At 36.4% G+C, this 14444-nt stretch overlaps 1 protein-coding gene across 3 annotated transcripts in view; it reads right to left on the bottom strand.

Annotated features, from left to right (window-relative positions):
- Window positions 1-14444, bottom strand: part of LOC150080508 (acyl-CoA-binding domain-containing protein 5-like) — a 78099-nt gene that overhangs the window by 12613 nt on the left and 51042 nt on the right. For all 3 annotated transcript variants that reach the window (XM_090381530.1, XM_090381529.1, XM_090381528.1), the window contains exon 6: window positions 7340-7757. In XM_090381530.1, the coding sequence (XP_090237656.1) occupies window positions 7340-7757 (418 nt within the window). The remainder of the gene's footprint in view (window positions 1-7339; window positions 7758-14444) is intronic.

Genomic DNA, 14444 nt, shown 5'->3' on the forward strand with positions numbered 1-14444 from the left:
ACTACTAGTAAGTAGGAGAGGAAGGGTAAAAAAAGTTGTTGCTAAAGATTATTTGTTTTTTTTTTTTTTTTTTTTTTATGAAAACCCCAAACAAGAAAGGTATCAAAGCCTATAGTACTTAGTACCGTGCATGGGTTGAAGGAGAAGTATGGGGGGGGGATGCCGGAAACTTTGCTCTAGAGACTAAACATGGGTTTCACCACTTCAAGCCTCCAATAAGCAAAGTGGTGGTATTTCACCGGTTCCAGTTTATCATTGACACTACTCCATGTGCTGTCCAGGAAGCTTTATTGCAAACAAACATTATAAAAAATTTTCTGAATGTGCAGTTACCAAAGCATGACCAGTATAATCAAATAATGTTACTGAGATTTGTGTTGTACACCCCTTCCAGTGTAAGCATGTACAACACAAATGGCTCCGTCTAAAAATATTATGGCACCAGACTTAAAACAGCAGGCAGAAGACTGCCACTTTTATTTTTTTAAACCAGCATCAATAATACAGCCCTTCCCCATCTTTCCTTAGGTGCCACTTCCTGAAGAAACAATCAAAAAGTAATGTTAAGCAAAACAGTCCATTTCTTCAAAGACATACATCCTTGTGTATTTAATGTGACAGTCTTATAAGTCTAGTTTTACAAGTTATAATGTTCATGGGTTCTGATGCCCAGTGAACATGGTTTTCCTAAACACAGGTAGAATATAATGATGCATTCTGAAATTTAAAAATACTTAATTATTCCTTGCTATTATTATTATTATTACAAGGAAACTACATCTTACAAATATGACCTTGTCGGCCAAAATTTAACAAAATAAAATTTTAAGTTTTGATAACACAAACATAACAGGAAACCTTCAGTTATAATCCTTGCAAATTGAAAAATCAGAAAAATTATTGCAGAATATTTTATCATTTAATATGGTCATTGCAAGGCATTATTATTAGCCATATGATGCAAGGAAGCCTGAGGCTTATGCTGTACCAGCCAAAAGAAATTCCCAAGTTACCCTGAGTGAGTGAGAGTGAGAGAGAGCATGATAAAGTAGGCAGTAATAATCATTTCGCTATAACACTTCCCTACAAACATTCTTTGCAAAGAAACTCAAATGAGAGCTTACTAATATTAATAAGCAATACAAACGTGTATGTTCCAGCTCTTGTCTTGGAACTGAATCTTCTTCAGTGGTGTTAATATAAAAAATTGAACTGTAAGTCACAGAGTGGAGCAAAAAACTGAAAATTGAAATATAGTAAAATGAATAAAGTAACAGCAAAGAATGTCTTGAACTAGACTGTACCCTGAGTAGCAAATGGCATGAAGAGTGGTCACATCCCTTGTGTGTGCCTTCCTACTGTTGGCTTGTTTCATTTGTGAAGCTCTTCTGAAACCTTCTGACCATTGTGCCCAATTCCCTAATGATCACTGGTTAGAGGGCTTTGCTCATATGAACAATACTACTTGAGGCAATCAGGGCTACTGTGGAAGGAGAATGGAAAGAAGCAGAATAAGGAGAAGAACAAAAATTCCTTCTGGCAGAATAAGAAAACATGGTGGTGAAGGGGGGATGGTTACTTTTCCTTTGTGTTGGCTTATACTATTGGATGCTGTTGTTTTCCATATGCAGCAATATATCAAGGGGAATGGACAGGGGTCTGCATCCTTTCTCTACTTCTCCCTTGCCTGCTGGCATAGCTTTGACTGTCTCCCTTACTGTTTAAATAACACTTGCCAACCAGAGGTAATTCAGAAATCAGTCCTGATCAGAAAGACACAGAGACAAATCATGACAATGAAGTCACTCAATAGCAGGAAGGAGTACCCAGGACTCATGATCATCCTTTGTCTGTTCCAGTGAACTACTTGGATGCAATCCAGTTTGGGGCACTCTTTGCTGTTGCTTTATCCATTTACTAAGTTGAGTGTTTAGCTCCAATATGTAATTTATAATTTCTTTTTTTGTATTAACACCACTGAAGAAAACGAAACAGGAAGTGGAATATATGGTTCAGTATTGTCTACTGAGAACAGTCAGATATGATTAAATTTATTTCCAATGAATGCTTGTGGAGAAATAACTTTCTTTATAATTACATCATTTGAATGGCTGAGAAAGAATTATTTCCTTATTAGGAACTCATTTCCTAATAAGTACTATTTCCTAAATTTATTTCTTATATTATAATTATGAACTTTTCTTATTAGGAACATCTGGTTTTATCCGTATGGTTATGGCATTTTAATGTGATACACTGTGTTGATCGCTATTCTATAATAGATAAACAAACAAACAAAACAAGATAGTTAATGTACACAGTGCATTACATTTCAGGCATATTAGATTTTTATTTCTTAAACTGAATTTTTCTATTTGTCATTAATAAAAGAGAAATGTACTAATTACTTATTACCTACTGTAATTATTAATAATCTAATAATTTTATTACCAATTAATTAGTAATTGATTAATAATAATAAATAAAAGTAACTTGAGGGTCCTTGAGGTTGTCACAGACATTCTCTCAGATATGCCAGACAAGCTGCACTTGCTACTTGGGAGTCTAAAACGCTGATGGAACTGATATTCGGGTGACACTCAAGTCAAGTGGACCCAATTTCGGAGAAGTCCGGACGGTCTGTGACAGCCAAATCCTCTGCTTGCACCTTCACGATGGTGGGACTGTTAGTATTTCCTGGGTATAACCTCCATGCACAAGCGCATGGTGGGTGACCACCCAGGTGTGAACCAACGTAAGTAGGAGTCGAGGTGTCGTGCCCACACCACATGGAGGAATGCCACCCCCCCTCTGTGTTACCAGACAGTACTAGGTAGTAGATGACTCTCATCAACTGGTGCAATACCACCACTTTGCTTATTGGAAGCTTGAAGTGGTGGAACCCATGTTTAGTTTCCAGAGTTAAGTTCCGGTCAACCCTTCCCCATCTCTTTCAACCATGCAGTATGATTGATGACTTTTGAAGTTATGATGAACATCGTGGCAAGATCCAATCTTCATTACATTTCGAGGATACAGCTCTGAAACAGTATTTGCAGGCCAGCCGCTAGTTAGTACACCGGACCGAACCTATTGGTAACTCTCTAGGAGGCTTCCGGATGAACTAGTGTATAATCTTGCTACCTCTACTCTGCCAGATAGTGACTGGAGGGAGTCTGAGTAGTGTGTATGCAGGGGGCATTGTCGAGGCCATGTTACGTCAAGGATCTGGGTATATTCTTACCATGTGTACGCCATATCCAAAAATTTCATTACTTCATACAGCATGTCCCACCCTCTTTTTCTTACTATTGAATACACCACGAATTGTCAAACTAATAGATAAAGATCTAAACCTCCCAAACAGTTCATAATTCATTTCACAAATATACGTGGTCTCAATTCTAATCTCAATGATGTCCATTTCCACTTGCAGTCTGCCAAACCCCATGTACCTTTTCTGACAGAATCTCAGTTATTAGTTGATTCAACTACTGCTCATCTCATTTGCCCAAATTATTCATTGTATGATTCCTTTCGCCTCAAAGGTGGTACTTGTGCATATGTCCATTCCGATATTCCCTGTCGGAGACTTGGTAATTTGGAATCTCCTCTTTTCGATCTTCTCTGGCTTAAAATCTCTCTACCTCACTGTGTCAAATTCATCTATTGTCTCTACCCTTCTCCCAACTCCATTAATCACTTGGAGCTCTTTGACTTCCTCGCTTTGCAACTTGACTTTCTCCAGTCCAAATTTCCTAACAGTGAGGTAATATTCCTTGGTGATTTTAATGTTCACAACTCAAGCTGGCTTCCATTTTCTAGTCACACCAACCCAGCTGGTAGAGATGCTGAGGCTTTTGCAATTACTAATGACCTTGAACAGATTATTCATTTACCTACAAGAATACCGGACAATCCTAATCATACAGCCAATACGCTTGATCTTTTCTCACAAACAACCCTTTTAAGTACACAGTTGAAGTGAGAGGTCCTTTAGTCACCTCAGATCACAACTTGGTGACTGTCTCTTCTCCAATGAAGCCTTTATCTCATGGCTATTCCCAACCTCGTATTGTTTAGCATTACAAGAATGCAAAATGGGATGACCTGCGAGATTTCTTTTCTTCTTTTCCTTGGTCGGATTACTGTTTCGAAACTTCTGATTTTAACATTTGCTCAGATCGTGTCAGTGAAATTATTCTTGCAGGAATGGAATCCTTTATCCCACACTCCACTTTAAAATCTCGTCCTTTATCTAAACCTTGGTTTTCCAATAAATGTGCTAAGGCTGTTCAAGAGAAGAACGTTGCATATCATAATTGGCTTGTTTGTAATCCTTCAGTTTCATTTTCTGCCTACACCAAAGCTCGCAACAATTGTAACAGTTATTAATCAGTCCAACTAGAGCTTGAACAGGTTAAGAGGAGAAAACTTGCTTCTTGCCTAATGGTAGCCGAGCATTCTGGTCTCTTGCCAAAGCTACTGACCACAACTTTTGCCCATCTCTGCTCCTACCTCTGTCCAAACCAGATGGTTCTGTTGTCACTTCAGCCAAGGATAAAGCTGACCTGCTAGCATCCCATTTTTCTTCCAACTCATGTATTAATGATCTTGGTAAAACACCTCCCACCATTCCCAATACACTCCATTCAATGCCTCCTGTGGTCAAAAGGATCTCAGAAGGATTTTGACGAACCTTGATGTTAAGAAAGCTCCAGGTCCTGATGGTATTTCTCCATTTGTTCTCAAAACCTGTGCCCCTGAACTTACTCCTGTTCTTTGCCACCTTTTTCACTTTCTTATTCCAAAGTTATTTTTCCTTCTGCTTGGAAATTTGCTCATATCTAGCCAGTTCCTGAAAAGGGTGACAAATCCCTCCCATCCAATTATCGTCCCATTGCAATTACTTCTATTCTTTCTAAAGTAATGGAGAAATCAATTAACTGCCAACTCTTAAACTATCTAGAAACCTTCCGTCTCAACAATGATCGCCAGTATGGATTCCTTCAGTGTCGATCCACTGGTGATATTCTGGCTTATGTTACCCATTTATGGACTAATTCAATGGAAAAGTTTGGTGAAACACAACCAGTTACTGTTGACATCTCCAAGGCTTTCGATAGTGTTTGGCATAAAGGTCTTCTAAACAAGTTTCCATCTTATGGTTTGCCAACCGTTTTTTGTAATTGGTTATCCAGTTTTCTCTCTGATCACTCACTGAGGGTGATGGTAGATGGCTCTCTGTCTTCTAACTTCTCCACTAATGCCGGTGTCCCCCAAGGTTCAGTTCCCTCTTGTATATTAATGATCTTCCATTGACTGGAATTCCTATTCATAGTTTTGCCGATGATAGCACATTGTATTCCACTTTCCATTTTGAGAAACCCTGTTCCTGCTCAATCAGCTTCAACTTCTCGAAAATCTGCTACCAATTCCTTAAATGCCAATTTTTATAGGTAATTCTCCAGTGGGGCAAAGACAACTTAGTTGATTTCAATCCTTCTAAAACAAAACTCAGTCTTGTCTTATATCACACAAAAAGGATTCTTCTGCTCCTATGCTTATCTTTGGTGACACTCCGATTTCTAGGCAAAATGATATATCTCTTTTGGGGATTAACCTGACTTCTAATCTTTCTAATCTTTGGCACAAGTAAATTACAAATATTGCTTCCTCTGCATCTAAAAAACTTGGTTTCCTCTTTCACTCTTGACGTTACTTTTCTTCCAAACAGCTGTTCACTCTTTACAAATTGCGAATCCGCCCTACCATGGAATATTGTTCCCACATCTGGGGTGGTGCCCCAAAAACCTCTCTCAGGCTTCTTGGTTCAGTTAGGTTAATTAATGATTCATCTCTAACAGAGTCTCTCCACTCACTGTCTCTGACGTACTGTTTCTGCTGCATGCCTTTTCTACAGATATTTCCATGGGTACTGTTCTTCTGAATTGGCTTCTATAATTCCCGCTCTCTCTTTCAAAATAGTCCGAACACGTGCCGCTACCAGCCAACATCCATTTACTGTCCAACTTCACACTCACACAACCAACTTTTCATCTTCCTCGTTTATTCATTCAACTGCTGTTTTCTGGAACAACCTTCCTTCATATGTATTTCCTGAAAATTACAGTCTACGGAAGTTCAAGTCCAATGTCAACAATTATCTTCTTTCATCTTCTCAACCTCCAACCCAAGCATGGTACTAAGTACTACAGGTTCTAATACCTCTCGTGTTTGGGGTTTACATAAAAAAAAAAAAAAAAGAAAAGAAAAAACTGTTTTCACTTCACTGCACATACCTCCAATGCAATAGGACGACAGCAATTGTAACTGCAGTGTTACCCACCAGGGTGAACTACTGGAGGTAAGATACCCTGTAGCTACAGAGATCAATCGTAAGCTTTATTCACTCCATGTTTCATAATATAATACTTTATAATCAATATCATGCAAAATGCAACTCATGCTTCATGCTCTGTGATTTAATAAATTAAATAATTGTAATATATTGTAAGCACTTTTGTAATGCATGTTACTTATTTCTTCCTAGATTTCAATAACAATGAAACACAGATATATTTAATGTTTCTATTGTGATTAACACAGTAGAAACATGTGATAACTTAAAAAAAAAAAAAAAAAAAAAAGGGAAAAAAGGAGTAACTTATGTGTGAACCAAGGACACCTTGTTTCTTCGCATCTATCATATTTCCCATTTATTTTACCAATCAGCATATGGCAACTAACATAATAACCACTTCTTTCTGTACAATACATGGCATATGGATTGTGTATCCATGTGATATGTATGAAAAAAATAAATAAATAACTGCCCGATTTCAACTCTTTCAATTTTAATGTAGTTTGAGATGGCTTAACAAATCTTTCTAAACAAGCCTAATTATAAAATATCACAAAAATCCAATTAGTGGGAGATGAGTTGGTGAAGACAAACAGGCATTTATGCATAAATGCTTAAAAAAGTGTCTACACACAAACTGCCCTCAATACAGCCAGCAGTTCTATACAGCAAAATGTGTGTACTGATGAGGAAAAGTGCATGCAACCACTGTTTTTTATGCCTTTTGTTTCAAATAAAATTGGTTTATATTCATTTGAAAAATGTAACAATTACATTTTTAGGTTAAATCAAGACAGGTAACTTTTACACTGAGGGAAAAAAGCAATTAATTATATAAAACTTTAAAATCGTAAAATTCCAAAATTTCAATCCAAATACAAAAAAGAAAAGGTCCAGATGACAAACCTAACAATAAGCAGGGTAGACCCTGGTGCCTTTTAATCGAAACACCACTTTTCAAATTTAAACACTAACCTCTTTCTTGCTGAGGTCGCACAGAATGATCATCACTGTCAATGGGCACAGGATTTCCTCTTGGAACGGGATTATGATCTCCTCCACCTCTTGCCTGTATACTAACATCTTCTTTCTTAGCTACTACTTCTTTTACATTATCGTTAAAATCATATGGAGAAATATCATCATTATATGCAGTATTTTCATGTGAACTGCACCTTCCACTATCCCCACCATCTTGTGCAAGATCATGGTTTTCAATAAATCCATTGGATGAAGCAGACATACGAAAATAAGATGGAACACAAGTTGACGTATCAGAAAGTCCGTTAATGGGATCCTGCACTACACCTTTTGCTTCCAATAAGACTTTACACAGCATATTATCAAGGTCATCATCATGTGGGCTTTTTTTACCAACCCTCACTGAAATTTCCTGAAATAAAGTTGAGAAAAAACTAATTTTTTTTTTACGAATTTAGGAAATAAGAATTAATTTACAATTTATTTATTACACTAAAAATGAAATGAATTCCAGTACTAAAAAAATATCGGTGCAAAAACTGTTTCTAAGAAGGCATTTACTTACTAAAAGAGCATATGAAGTTTACGTTCTGTTTGGATGTGCAATAAATAAATAGGCACTGTACCATATATGAGACAATAAATGCTTGTGATGATGTGGGATATTCAATTACGTTAAAAAAATGAATGAATTAATAATAATGGAACGAATGAGTACCATTGGTGTTTTGGTGGGGTGTTCTTTCTGATAAATGTATACAGTGTTGTGTATAAACAGGTGATATTTTAGGTAAACAAGTGTGCTACAGAATCACTTTACTCTTATCTGTAAATGAAATCACTCACTTTCCTGCAACAACATAATTAGATAGATATTTTGGTGTATGTACATGTGGTAATTTCCACTTTATTTGATTTTACTAAATATCAACTTTAATAATAAATAAATAAAATTATGAAATAAGTATACTATGAGGGGGGGGGGGGTGCAAAAAAGATTTTTATTCAGCCAGAAGTAGTTGTGCTAGACAGATGAAATGTTTTGTTCAATATGTTGAAATCTCTATGCCAACCACACATTTTGGTTTCAATCTGAATTTTTTTTTTCTTTGCAGCACTGAATGAAGTGAAGTGTTACAATGAATAAAGTGGAATACAGAGCAGTGATTCTGCAAGGGAAAACACCCAAACCAATCCACAAAGAAATGGTCAATGTATATGGAGAAGGCTGTCCAGGTTACAGTGTAATTGGTATAAACAATTCAAATGTGGAAAGAACTCAGTGTATGATGAAGAAACCCCAGGACACCCAGCAACTGCTGTTACAGAAGTTTTACAAAAATTGATGCATTAATCTTGAAAGATCACTGCATTAGTATTAAAGAACTGGCTAGAGCTCCAAATTAGTGTAGGGTCTTTGGAGAATGCCACCCATCAACAGTTGCATATGAGTAAAGTGTCTGCTAGATGGGTTCTCAGACTTCTGACCCTTTACCAGAAGAAGGAAAGGGCACAATGTGCAGATGAAAATGTCTGTATGCCAGGAAAAGCAAGAGTTTTTTCCACATGAATGAAAGTCTCCATGAATGAAACTTAGCTCCATCGCTATAACTGTAAAACTAAGCAAATGTCAAAACAATGGAAGCATGCAGAATCACCCCTCCCCCGAAAGGCAAAGGTGCAACCAAGTGCTGGCAAGATGATGCTGTCAGTTTTTTGGGATCAGCACAGCGTAATACTAACAGATTACCTTCAAAAGGGCTGTAATGTGATGGTGCAGAAACCTCATACACATGCTGCTATGAAAGAAAAAAAAATGGGAAAGCTGTCAAAATATAGGAAAGCTGTCAAAAGGTGTGCACCTGCTTCACAATAATGTCCCTGTGCATTCCTCAGATGCTATACCCTCTCCGACCAAGACACACCTATTAATACCATGCATGCTTCGTTCCCAAGTGACATTGGGTATATCTGAGATAAAAACAAAAATCAGACTGATCCAATAAGTCAGCTAATTACCAAGCTGCTATGGCAATTTGATGATTATCTGCCTTATTATTTTAATAAATCTGATATATGACTCAGCATTACTCTCTGGTAGGTGCACAGTTTTGAAATAGTAGTAGTAGCAAATGATGCAAAAAAGCAAGCTTATATAGCAGGGGTGGCCAACGAGTCGATTGCGGCTTTAATTTCGGTTGATCACGACTAATTTTAATTATACAGTCATCCCTCAATTTGCGCGGTCAGGTATACTACCAAAATTTTATATTGTGTAGCGGGTTTCGCTACCTGCATGTTATTTTTAAAAAAAAAATTCTTTTTTTACGAAGCTTCAAAAATAGGAATGAAGATCAGATTTTGTTTTTTTTGCATGATTGAAGATTTCATTGAAGGAGAAACACATTTCACCATAATAAAGTAAAATCCCACAGAATTCCAGCAGTCGGTATTATTTCAAATGTAATAAGATTCAGTTTACTTCCCATTTATAATTAGATTGCACTAACAGAAAAGCCCAATAAACCGGAAAGTGCAAATTGTTTCTATTGTTTTATGGTCGTGACCTCCAGAAATAGATTTAGAGAAATATCACAAAGGCGTTCAAAACTGATTCTTATAATGATATAATCAAACAGAGCAATAAATGGTGGTGTGTTTGTCCGGTTATTTTGAAAACAACTTCCTCATTCGGGAATCCTCTTCATCAATTATCCTACGTTAGCAGTTCAGAGAGAATATTTTTCCGGTTTGCGCAACTTAAAGTGTTTTAATCAGTAAGCATTGCTTTTGCTGATTTAATAACTGGACAGTACTTATATGTTAATTTAATACCTTTTGATTTAAAATGAATACTACGAAAAAGAGTAAAACGTATCATTTTCATCAAGAGTGGGAACTAGAATACTTTTTTGTAATGGTGAAAGAAAAATGCTGCTGTTTGATTTGCAATGCTTCTGTGGCTATACCCAAAAAAGGAAATTTAGAAAGGCACTTCAACACACTCCATGGTAAATACCAATTGGATTTTCCTCTGAATAGTGACCTTAGAAAAAATAAATTAGAAGAACTTAAATCCAGATTATTTGCACAACAAAATTTACAATTTAAAGCAGTAACTGTAGCATCATTTAAAGTGAGTCATCTTCTTGCAAAAAAATGCAAATCATCATCTTCTGACGGTCAATTCATCAAAGATGCATTTTTAGAAATAACAGATTCTCTTTTTGAAAATTTTAAGAACAAAAATGAAATTAAAAGTGCCTTTCATGATGTGCAATTATCTCGAAATACTGTGCTGCGATGCATCAAAAAATTGAGTAAAAATGTGAGCGAACAATTGTGTGCTGATATTGCTAATTGTGTGTCCTTTTCTTTATAATTGGATGAATCTATAGATGTCAGTGATACAGCTCAGTTGCTCGTTTTTATTCGCATGGGTTTCGATGATTCTGCCACTAGAGAAGAACTGCTGGGTATGGTTTCGTTAAAAGGAAGAACTAGAGGTCTTGATATTTTTAACTCTTTCAAACATTTTATTGTCAAAATTAAATTACCACTATTTAAGCTTGTATCAGTAACAGCAGATGGAGCTAAAGCAATGACTGGGCATCTTAACGGATTCATCACATTGTGCCAAAAGGATGACGAATTCCCAGAATTTTTGAGTTATCACTGTATCATCCACCAACAAGTGTTAGCCAGCAAAAGATTAAATACTAAAAGTGTTATGGACATCGCTTTCAAAATCGTGAATTCCATCAGAGGACGATCTCTTCAAAGGAGACTTTTCAAAATGCAACTCGACGAAAAAGAACCAGATCTGATATTACACACAGATGTGAGGTGGCTGAGTCGGAGTAAGTTTCTACAGAGTTTTCGAAATTTGCTGAATGAAATTAAAAAATTTGTTGATCAAAGGGGAGATGATTATCAGCAGCTACAAGATATGGAGTGGTGGTGTGATCTGGCTTTTTTGGCAAATTTTACCAGTAAATTAAGTGATCTGAATTTGGAATTACAAGGAAAAAATAAAAATGTGGGTGACGTGATTAGTAGTATTTCTGCATATAAATATCAATTTTTGGCAATGGCTAAGGATCTCAAAGAAAAAAATATTCAACAATTTTGCAAATATGCAAGATCATTTGCAAAAATATCCTGTTTTTGAATTTAATAGTGAGAAATATGTTTCTGAAATTGAGAATGCGGTGGATGATTTTGAAACCAGATTCAGTGATTTTAAAATAATTGAAGACATTGTTCAATATATTTCTTATTCATTTAATGTCGACTTAGATACAAAACAAATTGCAGGAAAAAAAAAAAAAAAACCGCTGAGATTTTTCACATGGAGAAAATTACTTGAAAATGAAATTATTACATTGCGAAACGATATCTTCCTAAAAGCCAGATCATCAGAAAAAGAGTTTTAGAAATATGTTTGCTGAGAAAAGTACTCAAATGTAAAAAAATTAAGTGAACTTTTAAATTCCTGTTTTGGTTCCACATATTTATGTGAATCGGCCTTTTCGTATTTGAAACAACAAAAGACGAAGAATCACTCTACTCTTAAGAACTTGCATACAGAAGATTCTTTATGGTTGGCCTTATCACAGTATATCCCCGATTTTGAAAGCTTGGCAGATGACACGAAGACACAAACTTAAACATAAATTAAAAATTTAAATACGTATGAATTTAAAATAAGAATTCTGAATTGTATTGAATTTTAAAATTTATAAACAGCATATTTCAATATGTGTTGATTAACTTTTTTAACCTTGTGCAATGAAATTTTTGAGATGGTAGATCGCGGTACATTTTTAAGGAAAAAAGTAGATCGCATCACAAATTAAGTTGGCCACCCCTGTTATACATCGGCAAAAAAAAAAAACACTACACAGTTCTCCCATCCATACCCTCCAAGAATTTGTCTAATTTTACCTTGAATTTATTCAAACCATTCAATTTCACAACAACAGATGGAAGCCTGTTCCAACAATCAACCACCCATCAGCCAAAGGCAAACCTCCACACATCTATCCTTCCTCAACTTAAATTTATGCCCCTCGTGTGTGTAGACTCAGCAAGAGGAAGAATGCCATTCACATTGAGCTTACTCTATCCATTCAAGGCCTTAAACACCTTAATCAGATCACCCTGCAGGTGCCTAGTTTCTAGAAGCTGCCATTTGCAAAACTGAAGCCTTTCTAGGTAAGAGCACCCTTTTGTTTCCTTTGTCAGTTGCCCTTCTCTGCACCCATTCCAGCAGATCTACATCCTAAAGTAAGGCCTACAGACCTTACTTTAGGTCTGTAGGCCTTACTTTACTCAACATACAATACTCAACATGCAACCTAACCATGGCCTTGTACAAAGGGATAATCACCTCCCTATCCCTGCTAGCAAAGCTTCGGTATATTATTGACAAAACCCATGAGCTGTTCTGACAGCATGTCTGAACTGCTCAGAGAATTTCATATCTGATTGCACAATTATCCCAACTTTTTTTTTCATTTGTCACTACCCTGAGTGTAATACCATACAGTTGATAAGTTACTCTAGCAAAACTCATCCTTGGGTGGATGGGGGAATGGAATTACCACTACCCATATGCAGTACCTTGCATTTGTCAATGTTAAACTTCAACTGCCATTATTTCTCAGTCCATTGACCGAATTTTCTGAGATCTTGTTGCAGTATCTCACCCTGATTACTGTTGTTAACTATCCTGCCAACCTAGCTTTCTGCAAACATTTTTGACATTAAGCCTGATATACAGTCAGTCCTCGTATAGCACGATAGTTGTGTTCCTAGAAACCCTCGTGCAATGCAAAATTGTGCAATATAAACAACAGGCCCTATGGGAAAAATAGGGTTAGGTGCCGACCACACAAGATTGAACACACATTTGTAACCAAAACATTACCAAACACAATAAATAATCGTAATAAAATACTTACATATTTTATTACGACTATTATGTAATAAAATATTGCTAATGCTTTTGCTTCTATCGTAAGCAAACTTGTTTTTTGTTTGATTTTCTATCCAAACAGATGACAGCCATTCCATCTCTTCCAATTCTTTGTGTCTTAATCTAATGAATTTTAATTACACTTTGAGTTGTTCCTGCTATGAAAGCTGTTTTTATTTTCTCTGCATTCTTTGTAATTCTCGGCGTTGCCTCATTTAGGTCTGTAGCACGTGCTCTTTCATTTCACATGGTCTTTCATTTCGCTCAAAGCATTTCACAATTTCATATTTTTTTCTCTATCGACAGAGGCGGACTGGCCATAAGCCTTACCGGGTGAAACCCCAGTGGGCCGGAGGCTGGTGTGATTTTGGCCATAAACCATAGTATGAGACCACTATAAATTTTCCCGGGTAAGAATTTTTGACCCAATCCGCCTCTGTTTATCGATATTGCTTTTCTTTTTCTCTCTGAATCTGCAGTGTCGTCACCAGGACGCTTCCTTTTCACACCTTTTAAGTATTTTACTCATTTTTAGGGAATAAAGCACAATTAAAAAACGAGGAGGCACGCTTGATACACATAAACAAAGCTGCGCGCTTGTAGCAACTGAATAAACAGCACCGTAAAGGCAGAGATACACTATTAACACCTCACATTTTACTAAAGCACATTTCTAGGGGTTACTACCATAAAACAGTAAAAACAATTTCCAGTTGCGTTTCTGCTAGTGGAATCTGTTATAAACTGGTAGTAAACTCAATCTAATTGCATTTGTGATTATACCGATAACTGGAATTGTGTTAGTTTTTACATTATTATGGTGAAATGTGTTTCCCCTTCACTGATATAAAAAACAAATACATTTTCAGAATCTTCTCTTCATTCCTATCGTGTTGCGTTCGGTTGGGGTCATTCTGCGTTCGACTGCCATTTCTTGTAAACACAAAGGCGAATCGTGCATAAGCGAATTCGGTTCGTGTTATATAAGATATTGTTCCCCTATTTATAAATCGTGTATGATCGAATTTGTGTAGTGTAAACACGTGTTATATGAGGATTGACTGTACCTTCTTCAATATCATTATCGAAAACAACAATGGGCCCAGCACTGAACCTTAG

This window comes from Mastigoproctus giganteus, chromosome 9, assembly GCF_048544385.1.
Source record: "Mastigoproctus giganteus isolate SK-2022 chromosome 9, ASM4854438v1, whole genome shotgun sequence".
Taxonomy (NCBI): domain Eukaryota; kingdom Metazoa; phylum Arthropoda; class Arachnida; order Uropygi; family Thelyphonidae; genus Mastigoproctus; species Mastigoproctus giganteus.